The 12,589-nt window shown below is 37.0% G+C and overlaps 1 protein-coding gene across 3 annotated transcripts in view; it reads right to left on the reverse strand.

Annotated features, from left to right (window-relative positions):
- The window catches only part of LOC143240847 (protein pangolin, isoforms A/H/I/S-like), an 81,152-nt gene extending 72,510 nt beyond the window's left edge, over window positions 1-8,642 (reverse strand). The window contains exons 1-3 of one of the 3 annotated variants that reach the window (XM_076484014.1): window positions 8,075-8,642; window positions 7,849-7,933; window positions 4,638-4,732 (exon numbers count right to left, since the gene is read on the reverse strand). In XM_076484014.1, the coding sequence (XP_076340129.1) occupies window positions 4,638-4,732; window positions 7,849-7,933; window positions 8,075-8,218 (324 nt within the window). In that variant the 5' untranslated portion in view covers window positions 8,219-8,642. Of the gene's footprint in view, window positions 1-4,637; window positions 4,733-5,847; window positions 6,918-7,848; window positions 7,934-8,074 lie in introns of those variants that run through there. The other 2 variants (XM_076484013.1, XM_076484018.1) reach the window with 2 other exon arrangements.
- Window positions 8,643-12,589: the final 3,947 nt, after the last annotated feature.

A 12,589-nucleotide genomic window follows, 5' to 3' on the forward strand; every position in this document is an offset into this window, starting at 1 on the left:
CTTGTATACCGATATAAGTTGGAACCAGCCATTCCGCCCTCTCTCGACCGACCATTCACAAGATAGAGACTGTCGTCAAGGCCACGGGAGCGTGCGAGGCAGGGAACATCCACTAGTCTACATATTTCTAATATCCATCCTTCAACGATGTAGTCTTGTGGGAATTCTTAAAAGCCAAGGCGGGGGTTCATACTCATAATATTTTCCCCGCCCGGAACCAGAACAGTCACGTTCTTCCAAATTTGTACCAGAACGTGAAATACAAACTAATTTGAATACTTGATGAATTTGTTGTTGTTTTTAATTTACCCTACAAGTTGTAACAACAACAAGAAACGTGTTGAAAGCAACTAGTCGAACTGTACCTCTAATTAAAATGTTAAAAATAGCATTTCCTATGTGAAATACCCAGTATAAAACTTATGTTAGGCTTGTTTGTGGAAGCGCTGTTTTATTTATCAGTTACTCCAACAAAATATTCTGGAGAAAGTACATTAAAAAATCCTTACAGCATCGTATTAACTAAAAAACGTGGTTAAAAACCATTTGTCGGGGTTCACGTATTTATATAGCATTCACATGTCATTTCGTAGTTTCAAGTGGTGCTTTCTGTACACTGACACGGTTTGAAATGTATAGGTGCGAGAGTACAGTTACTTATGTATGACGTCATAGATATGTGTTAATAACTGATTATAAAGCCCGATTTGGTTTTGTTGGAAGTTCGCGCAAAGCTGCACGAAGAATATCTGCACTAGCCGTCACAACTTGCCGTCAACTCTTGAGCCACTCTTTTATCCCAAAAAAAGGGGGATTGACCATCAGATTGTAACGCCCCCATGACTGAAAGGGAAAGCATATTTGTTGGAACAGCGATTCGAACCCGCGACCCGCCAACTGTGGGTCGAGAGCCCTAACCACTCATTCAAAAATACGGAAATGTTTGATTTAAACAGCCCAGTCCAAATTCGCTTTACCAACAAAAGTAGTCTATACTAATGCTAAGAGTGTATAGTAACATTTCTTTCAAGTATGGCACAAAATTTCCAAACGACTAGAAAACTTATGTAAAGTACAGGAATATATTTTATAGAGTAGATTTCTGTAAACTTCGCAATATACACTTGTACTGATGTTTTGGAGCTGCCTTTTTTAACTTCTAGTTTAAAACATGAAACATTCTTAGAGAAACCTTTACCACAAGTTGAATCTCCATGTTCACCTCCGTGTGTATTTTTTATTATAACCGAACGAAGACTGATAAGATAGAATACTTCAATTAAGCGATACACAGAGAACATACCAACATTGACAGAAACAGGTATAACACATTTATCATAACAGAATTCGCAGGACATATCGGTTTTTATAACACAAGCTGGATAAACACTTAAAAATACAGCTGGTATTTCACCCGGATAAACAATAACAAAAACATATCATATACAAATGGAATTACAACCGTTATAACTCAAACACACACAACTAATTGGTTGCACATACAAGAATCTTTAAAACAAGATGGCTGAACCTGATTCAAGTTCCAAATTAAAACAATGATGGTAGAAGCCTTTTGGATAGTAGGAATTAAAATACTATAAAAATCGCATTAAAGAAGTTCCAGCACTTTAGACAATTGGGCCTTCTTCGAGGGTGGAAGTCTACAGAGAGGGCGAATGTATATTTGTTTAAAAATGACAGTAATGTTATAGCATCAATACGTTTTGATATTGGATAAGTACAACAGTGAATACGTGAACGTTAACAAGTATATCGTTGGTTATTCAGTGTTAATCTTAGAGAATGAGACTGACGTATGTATTTGCTTTGTAAGTACTGACTCCATTTTCTTCAATTATTTTAATTAAAATTTCTCATTAATTGTTGAATACTTGTTTAATTGTAATAATTAAACGTTATATCTTAAGTATTCATTTTGTATTGTTGCCTTAATACACAACTTTGGCATAAACTAAAGTTTCCAAAAGTGGCCAAAACTTGTTTGTTTTGAATTTCGTGCAAAAATACAAAGAGGGCTATCTGCGCTAGCCGTCCCTAATTTAGCAGTGTAAGACTAAAGGGAAGGCAGCTAGTCATCACCACCCACCGCTAACCCTTGGGCTACTCTTTTACCAACGAACAGTGGGTTTGGCCGTTACATTATAAAGCCCCCACGGCTGAAAGGGAGAGCATGTTTGATGTGACAGGGATTCGAACCCGTGACCCTCGGATATGTGTCGAGTGCTTTTACCACCTGGCCATGCGGAGCCGTGGTCGAAACTCGAAATATTATTGGAATTATGGCCGAAGAACATTGTTAAGCACGAGGATCTAGCAGATGAAAATGTAACGATTTAATACCTTTCTAGGTTGTTCTTTTCTTTGTTGAATTTTGCGAAGCTATTGAATGGTTATTTGTGCTAGTGGGAGAGTAAACATCTCCTAAGACTGAAAAGAGAAATAATGTTCCAGTGAACAGAATTTATAGCAACAAGAAAGGTCGGTAGATATCTCTTAACTACTAGGTAAGAGACGAAATACTTGTACAAGAACTCACAAAATGAATTATAGTAAACACAGCCGTTCGCTCTGCCTCAATTCCGAATCAAAATGGAACTTAGAATTTATAACTTAAAATATGAACAAAATTATTTTCAGAAGAGGGAAGAGTTTAAAGTGGTTTGCAGTCAGGAAAAAGACAACGAAGTTTAACATTAGTTACGTATTTAATTAATATTAGCTTATGGTAAAAGAAGACATACTTAGATCAAAACCTGAACTCAACTCTGTTAAGAAATCATAAAATATCTTGTCGATAACAGCACGATACCCAAAACACATACACGACTATAGAGTCGATTTGGAAGAAGGAAATTGGGGTAAACTAAACGACTTAACGGTTTTAGATGTATCTAAACCACTGTTTATGCATGAGAACTAACCAACTCATGAACTGGTTACAAATTTAAAAGCTAACTCTGTTTAGGTAAAGTTTGTAACCATAATGCTAGTTCGATTTGCCTGGATGAAATACGTAACTATTCTTTGACGTGATAATTGTCACTATTGTTATTGTTTGTAAAGGTATGCACTAGATGGGTGTGTAGCAACGTCTTAGGGTGAAAATACTTTGTTAGAGGATAAAAGACTTAGCGAGGCTTAGTAATCAGTTAACATTATTCAGACAACCTTGGTGAAGAAATCACAGCACGTTCGTATTAAGCCTAATCCTTTAGCAGAATGTACACAAAATCGGAGTTTATAAACCAATGTGCTCAAATATGGCTAAAGTTTTCTTTTCAAACGAAAAGCTTCCTCGTTAGCAACAAATAAAAAGGTGTTAATAGTTTTTCCCTAGTTCAGCAAAAGATTGGAGTTAATTAGTCACAGGGTCTGGATGAACAAACTATGGCTGTAGTGAGAGTTCTTGGAATCCACCCCACGTGTCGCCAACGGTCTCACTTGAACAGAACGCTGCAATAACTAATCTCAGCTACGTCTTTCAGTACAAAAGGGACCATTGTCTAGTTTACCAGAGTGTGGAGAAAAGGAGGGGAACTGGTTTGGACGCCTTTTATTTTTATCTCACTAAGCCTCGCCCCACACAGTGCAATCAGAGATTAACATTCGCCTTCATTCTGGACAGTATCGTGCTTTGATGGCCCATTCCCAGAGTGCCTAGCAATTCGTCAAAGCCGTAGCCCCGCGGGCATAAACTCCAACTAGGCCACATGGGGTCAACTTACGCGAGGAGGACAGAACCCGGTTGACTCCCCAAGTCGTCAAGCTACACAACGGGTGACAAAATCACCTACCGATAAACACGACATTCTTAACTCTGAAGGCTGGACATCTGGGCAAAATACTCACCCCATTACACGAGGGCTGGGGTCGGCCACCCACTTGAGCCTAGTGCACTATCCTTGCTAACCCACAGATATTTTAAGTCTGGCCAAGTTTAATGACACTTCAAGACATCCCAGACCATACAAGGAAGAATATGTCAATCAATTAACATTCTCTAGGAATATTCTGGTGCCTTACAAATGAACTGAACCAAACCATCTTTATACACATCTTCAAAAATTACCTACTTGTTACCACTAAAAATAATTATAAAAACGATAGAACTTTTTTAAAATCATACAATGCATTTTCACCACTGTTAACAGTGCTAAAACGACGAAATCATTTTAAAATGTAACAAAATGTACTGTTGCCACTAATAACAGTGCTGAAACGACGAAATCATTTTAAAATGTACTGTTGCCACTAATAACAGTGCTGAAACGACGAAATCATTTTAAAATGTAACAAAATGTACTGTTGCCACTAATAACAGTGCTAAAACGACGAAATAATTTTAAAATGTAACAAAATGTATTGTTGTCACTGATAACAGTGCTTTAGGATATAAAAATTGACCCAGCATCAAGGCAGTGGCAAATCTTTAGACACTTGCGCGACGTAGACAGATACATGAAAAAAAGAAAACAATACATTAGACATCACTGCCGTATTTCTATTTAAACTTATCGCAGGTTATTGTTGTTACTATAATATTGATGCCAACACACACACAAATATTTATTATTCTGAAAGCAACGTATCACAGTTATCTTAGGACAGACACCTACCATTGCCGGTGGTCCCAAAGTACCATTAGGGTGAGGATACGGTGACACAACATATCCTATTGGTGCAGCGTGTGGAATAGGATCGAATACTTTAGCTGGAGAAAAAATAAAAGCGAGTATTAAATAAACACTAAAAAAGAAATCCATTTAAATAAAGAATTTACTGACCGTTATTTAAAAAATACATATTGAAACTTAATTCAAAATATGCATGACCGAATTAATATTTCATTTTTATTACTAAAACATTAACAGTTATAAAACAAATGTTTAAGTATCGCAAAGTGACAAATACACACAGCACACCTATTTCGCAACCCATTAAACAGCGTACATTTACTTTCAGCCACCCCTCCAACATATCTGACCGTCCTGTAAGTGGAAAATGTTTAACTTATTGATTGCACTCTATTGTACAGCAGAAATGTGTTAGGCTTTCCAAGAACATGCAGTTAGAAATCAAGACTGAATCTAACAATGGTTTCGCACTGTTTGAAACGACCCGAAATAAATAAATATTGTTATCAGAAACTGCTGTGAAACAAACGTTTTCCACAAAATTTACAGAACATTACATTTCACACCAACCGTTTTATAAAAATCCCATTTTACAGTTAGTTGATCATCACAATGTGAAACAAATTCACGAATTTTATATTTTTGTCTGGTATTGTAAACTTGTTGTGATGGCATTCAGAGCTCCTGTTCTTATCTATCATACCGATTCAGACAGCGTTATGCTAACTGAAACATGTTGGCTTGTCTTTCCCGAGTTACTTTAGAAATCATCACACAGGTAAAGGATCCATCCACAAAACCGTTCTAGCGCTGTGAGCCCTACAGATGGTTCTAGTCGAGAAACGATTACAGTTTATATAAAACTGATACAAAAACTAAAGAGCAAATATATATATACCGAATCATCGAACGAGCAAAATATTAACTACCACACGTAATACCCAAGTGGTGCGTATATCTGAGTTAATACGCACAATACAGGTGTGTATCTGCTTGAGAAACCCGGGAACAGAACTGTTTTAAAAACAAACCCACAGTTCGAACAAGTGTTTCTTAGAGAACTGACAGTTCAGTAACTCACAAGTTTTACTTCTCAGCTTGTAAAGCTCGAAGAATAACTTATATTACACTTATTTACATACTCATCAGAAGTTTGTTAAGTTTGTGAAATTCTGGGAAACCTTTCTCTTACCATCATTTGACGACAGTTAGCCTTGTCCCGGAAGTGTTACCACAGTCTATCGACGGCGCCAGGGGCTATTCCAGATGTTTCCAACCCTATAATAACACCCCCGAACGCTCTTCGTTTAGCTTAGGAGTTAAAAACATTTATGCTCGAGAATTTCTATCATGGCAGCATTTACAATTTGTCGAAGAATAAAGACAATAGGTGTGGGCAATACAGTGAATAATTACGTATAACACGGAGCACAGTACAGTAGACTAAGAAATTAACAAGTCTGGGCGTAACGAAAACGTGGGATATTTGTTGTGTGTTTGTGTCCACTTAAAAACTAAACACACAATAGTGTTTATTATACAATGTTAGGCGTTTTATTAACATCGAATTTGAATTTGCAGATACTGAAAACTTATAAAATTCATATTAACAGCCATTATATTTAACTACAAAGTAGTTCAATCAACTTAAACTCACTTCCCTAGACATTATTAGCCAGTTTAATCTTATTTATACCACACAATACACATTAGTTCTCGATACGTTTACTACATGAAAGCTACACCCTGGTTATCAAAATAATAAGTTTGATCATCTGTAAACCAACAGGCATTCGGTTTCTACTAAATCAATAACACACTCAGAACGGGCTAGTTAAGTGTGACGTGTGTAACTGTTGGGAAAAAGAGGAATAGAACAATATAGATAGATGTCTTATATATGGGTACAAAACGTATACAAAACACAGATAACAGCCGCAATTAACGTCAACAAAACGTGAATTTTGTAAACCTTAGATCAAGTAAGGTAAGTACGTATTGAAGAAAGGAAAATTTCTTAAAATATTATTCAACTTCGAAATTATATCTTTGGTGGGGGAATGCAAGGTGTAAAAACAAAAATTATAACATTATTTCCACAAATAAATGGTGATAATAAATGTCTCTTTCAACAGTATCTTCTAGTCTCATTTTATCGCTTTAACAAATAGCTCTTTCAACAATATATCTTCTAACCGACTATCGTCATTGTATTGGAATGAACAAAAAGCACACTTGTTCTGTGACCACCCCCACTTTACGGGAATGTGGCTTTGAAGACCGTTGGAACTTACGCTGACAGCCGTTGGAGGTTTTGGCCCCGATCCAAGGCCGTGCACAGTGTACTGGTATTGGACCGTAGGGGGTTGGGAAACATTCCGCCCCATGTGAGAGGGAGGGGGCAACTTGAAGCTATATTTCAGATTTGAAGTAGAAGGAACTTTAGGCACGACCCTAATGCTAGAAAGAATTCGAACGCGATAAAAAATATGTTACATTTCGCTTAGAAAATAACACCCTACTATTATTCAGCGTGAAACAATTTTCCGATATTTACTGTTCATCATGTAACATTTTAAACTCGTGTATTAGGCGAGATATTTAGAATAACTAAAAGTCATTCGAGTGATTAGAAGACAGCCAGCATGAACAACTATACTTTCTGCAGTTTCAAACAAAACTTACAACAAACGTAACCATAATGAAAAGTTCCTGCTGCTAATAAACTCCAGCTGGAATTATACGAAATTTGTGTCCATGAATCTATTTTAAGAGCTTATACCATCATATGAACGTTATTTCGGTCAGAGTTTTTTTGTTTTTTTTCACCCTCGACTCCAGACGCAGATAAACGATGAACAGCCTATGCAGGCTACGCCCCAAATAACCTTCCTTCCTTCCCTCTGCCTAACCTAAATATTAAATGTATTCGACAAGACACCGTCATACACGAGTTTGTCTTGACAACAATATTTGAGTAGAAATTCCTCGAAATTTACGAGGTTAACTAGCTGGTAAGGTTACTTGTAAAAGGTGTTTTTGTACATTGAACTTTCTCTACGAGTGTAAATTTCAATAGCAGTATAACACAGCCATTCGTTAGATGTATACGTGGTCGTATTTCACTCTTACTTAACCAGTATCTCGACGGAAGCACAACGAGATAAGAACGAACAAAGTCCATTCAACTTACCCGATGTTGAGCCGGTGTCCGCTCGGGAAGAGTGAGCGCTTTTGGACGTCGAGAAACTCTGTCCGGGAAGTTGATTTGATTTGTCCTGGGAAGGATGGAACACAGTATCCAATGAGATACATTACACAGGCTAGGATACAAAACACAACTAGAAAGAAATAATATAACAAAAAACGGCACTCCGCGTGATACCTCCTCGTGACACACACACAGTGCTGTCTCCTACCTCTTCGCCTTCTGTAACCAAGCTGGACTTCAGGTCCGTCAGGTTTTCTGATGAACGGTTTTCTTCCTCGCCCTCATCTTTAAACACTTTGATCTCATCCGATGAAGCTAAATCATCACCGCCGCCACTACCGACGTGCGGCATTCTTCAAAGTATTAACCAACTCCTGTATAAAGGAGTAAATTCCTAGTCAAACTAGGCAATTTCTCTACTCACTTTGACTGAGGCCTTGCCGACATTAAGAGACTTCATTCCTCTGAAGTACTCAACTTTCGGGCAAATCAGATTTCACGCGAAAACGAGACTACAAACGGTAGCCAATCAGAGTGAGTCGAAGTACACGTAGCGCAGCGCCGTCATGGCGGAAGGTGGAACGAGATGTCCTCGCGGCGTGACTGCACGAGAACGTTTGTTTTCGCTTGTGGCCCAACAAGTTTTCTCGAGTGTGGGACGCGTGATGCCTCGGGCCACTTTGTTTGGTAATCCTCTACTGAATAGTCTTACCTTTGTTTCATTTCAAAGTTTTGTTTAATGCGACCGTGCACTGACTGACCAGGCTTTTGAAACAATAAACGACCCCTTGTGTAATCGTCAAAAAGTATATTGGTAGACAATTATTCACCAAGTAAACATGAGACGAAACTCCACTCCAGAACATATAGCATATAAGTAATTCATCGTTATACAGCGCTGTTCAAACATATGAAAGCCCCCTTCTTAAAACAGTTTTTTTTCTCTCTTTTTTTTCAGGAAAAAAATATTAAGCACAGAAAACCACAACTACGTGAATCAATATACCATTAAGTTTTTGTCTGCTGACTAAATATGACTCAGGTTACCATATGGGATGAATGATTATCTGAGATAAGATGGTTTTTAACACTGATTTTGAAAATGAAAATATGCATCACCAATAAATAACTTCTAATATTCCGAAACATAAGCGCAAAATAAATACATTTTTAATATTTGATTATGCGAAGCTTTCATACACTACTAATAATTATATTCTTCAAAGGCAAATGGGAATTTATTTCCAAAATTGTCTATAAGGGGGCGTCAGCAAAATTTTTATGTTTTAGAATTATTTTCGCACAAACTACAAATTTTGAACGTATAGGCTAAGGCAAAATAGGTAGTTAACATCTACCCCTAATCTCTAGTTACATTTGTTTGACCAATGAATGATAGTTGACCATCATTCTCTTTTCTTGGTTTGAATTTCATGTAAAGCTACATGAGAGCTATCTGCGCAAGCAGTCCCTAATTTTGCACTTTAAGACTAGAGGGAAGGCAGCTAGCCATCACCATCCACCGCCAACTCTTGGGGCTACTCTTTTACCAACGAATAGTGGGATTGACCGTCACATTATAACGCCCCACGGCTGAAAGGGCGAGCATGTTTAGTTTGACGGGGATTCGAACCCGCGACCCTCGGATTACGAGTCGAATGCCTTAACCACCTGGTCATGTCGGGTCCCATCATTGCTATGATGCGTCTACTTCCTCAAAGAGCGGCGCGTGTTCTTCGGTAACTAGAAACGAACATGAACCACCAGATTCCCAGTTGAGTTCGCTAGTAAAGAAAAGGTTGGGAATATAATTGTGTTGAAAACGTTTGGAATACGAAGAGGGTAGTAGATAACAAAACATTAATTTGAAAAATAAAATAATTTTGTTACCAGGGATAGTGCAGACAGAAGTAAAAAAGTTATATTCTGATACATTGACACAATACTTTTAAGCTTAGATAAGTTTGTTTGCTTTTGAATTTCGCGAAAATCTACAAGGGCTATCTGCGCCAGCAGTCCCTAATTTAGTAATTTAATACTAGACGGTGTGTGTACGTGTGTTTTCTTATAGCAAAGCCACAGCGGACTATCTGTTGAGTCCACCGGGAGGAATCAAATCCCTGATTTTAGTATTGTAAATCCGCTGTACTGGCGGGGAGCAATACTAGAGGAAAGGCAGCTAGTCATCACCAACCACCGCCAACTCTTGGGCTACTCTTTTACTGATGAATAGTAGGATTTATCGTTACAGTAAAATGCTCCAATGGATTAGAAAGCGAGTATGTTTGATGTGACGGGGATTCGAACCCGCGACCCTTAGATTACGAATCTAGCTTCACTAACTATTTGGCCATACGGAACCATTTAGATAAAAATACGAAACAGAATTTTCAAATGTTAAGGGGCTTTAGTGATTTTTAATTTTTTTATTACATTAACAAATCTGCCATGATGGTACTAACACGTTTACCGAATATAATTGGCTGTAAATTATATAAAATAATTTTACTTATTATTTTGTCAAAAGGGTATGGCCAAGTCATTAAGGCGCTGGAGTCGTCATCTGAGGATCGCGGGTTCGAATCCCTCTCGCACCAAACATGCTCCCCTTTTCACCGTGGACGCATTATAATGCCACTGTCAATCCCACTATTCGTTGGTAAAAGAGAAGCCCAAGAGTTGGCGGTGTGTGGTGATGACTAATTGCCTTCCCTCTAGTCTTACACTACTAAATTAGGGACGGCTATCGGAGATATCCCTCTTGTAGTTTTGCGCAAAATTCAAAAACAAACAAACTGTGCCAAAAAATGTCGTTTATTGCAGTAGTTACTTTTAATACACCTATAGAATCTGCCTTAAAGAAGAACTACAGACGAAGTTCATTGGGTCCTCACTACAGAAAGGTAAAAAAACAACACAGATATACTAAGTGCAGATAAAAAATCAGTTGAAACAATAATATAGAGCTATTTCAGACATGAAACTACAATAAAAAACAGTATATCCACTGTAAGTTCCCATATACGTAGATTGTGTTCCTTTAAACGAAAATCAAATCATCTCCAGACAGAGTGTTATGATATATTATCATATTTCACTCTACCAAACATGCAGGGATTAAACCTTTATAAATAAATCATCAGGTTCTTATGCAGGTGTTCTATGTGGTATTCTGGGTAAACCGGATATACCTACGTCGTAAACTTTCACTAAGCTTCTTGGTTAAGTAAAGATTACTTATTATAACAACTATTTCTTAGAAGTTTCTGCCAGCTTGGTCCTGTTTATGCGTCTGGCTCCCTGGGGTGGAGTTAGACTTACTTCAAAGGGTGATAAAATGTCTTGTACAAATTAGTATGAGTTGGAGATTTATCTTTGTTGAATATATTTAATTGGAATTATCTTGAACTTATGTAAACTAAAGACTTTAGAATATTGTTCTTGGAGCTTGGCGTCACTTAACAATATGCAATATTTCATTATTTTTGCTTTACGCCTTATTTTGTGCAGTCAGTATGTAATGTACTATACAAGACGCCAGAAAGTAAAAAAAAGCCAAACACTATTGCGATAACAGTATCTGTTTATTTGTTTCCATTTTCTGTCCCAACTCATTGTAATCCACTGTGTAAGATTTCCAGAATCTTCAGAAGAAAGTTGTACCTAAACAACGAGGGACTTCAAATAATACCACAAGTACTGTAATGTGTAGCTAGAATAATAAAAGTAGTCCAGTAATGTGTAGCTAGAATAATACCACAAGAACTGTAATGTGTACTTAGAATAATAACATAAATACTGCAATGTGTAGCTACAATAATAACATAAATACTGTAATATGTGGGTAGAATAATACCATAAATGCTGTAAAGTGTAGCTAAAATAATAACACAAGTACTGTAATATTTAGTCAAAATAATAAGTACTGTGTAATGTGTAACTACTGTAATGGGTAGCTAGAATAATAACTACTCTAACGTACAACTAGAAGAATACCATGAGTACTGTTATGTACAGCTACAATAATAACATAAGTACTGAATAATAACATAAGTGCTGTAATGTGTATCTTCAATAATTCCATAAATACTTATGTGATGTGTAAGTTGAAAAATACCATAAGTACAGTAATGTATAAGTAGAATAATACCATAAGTACTGTAATGTATAGCTACAACAATAAGATAACTACTGTAATGTGTAACTAGAATAATACCATAGGTACTGTAATGTGTAGCGAAAATAATAACATAAGTAATGCGGTGTGTAGCTAGAATAATTACATAAGTACAGTGTATGTAGAAGTAATACCAATAATAAGATAACTGTAATGTGTAGCAAAATAATAGCATAAGTACTGTAATGTGCAGCTAGAATAATACCATGAGTACTGTAATGTAGAGCTACAACAATGACATGACTACTGTAATGTGTAGCTAGAATAATAAAGTAAGTGTGTGTGTGTTTTTTTCTTATAGAAAGCCACCTCAGGCTATCTGCTGAGCCCACCGAGGGAAATCGAAGCCCTAACTTTAGGGTTGTATATCCGTTGACTCACCGCTGCACTAGCGGTGTGTAATAAATTAAATATTTCAATATGTTAATCGTTTCAGTAACAAAATATTGTGGTTCTGGTAGTTACTGTGCTTGACTTACCCCCGCTATCCCTAACATGTTCACTCTTTCAGCCGAGGGGGCGTTATAAATTGATAGTCATTCCAGT

This window comes from Tachypleus tridentatus, chromosome 13, assembly GCF_004210375.1.
Source record: "Tachypleus tridentatus isolate NWPU-2018 chromosome 13, ASM421037v1, whole genome shotgun sequence".
In the NCBI taxonomy this organism is placed as follows: Eukaryota; Metazoa; Arthropoda; class Merostomata; order Xiphosura; family Limulidae; genus Tachypleus; species Tachypleus tridentatus.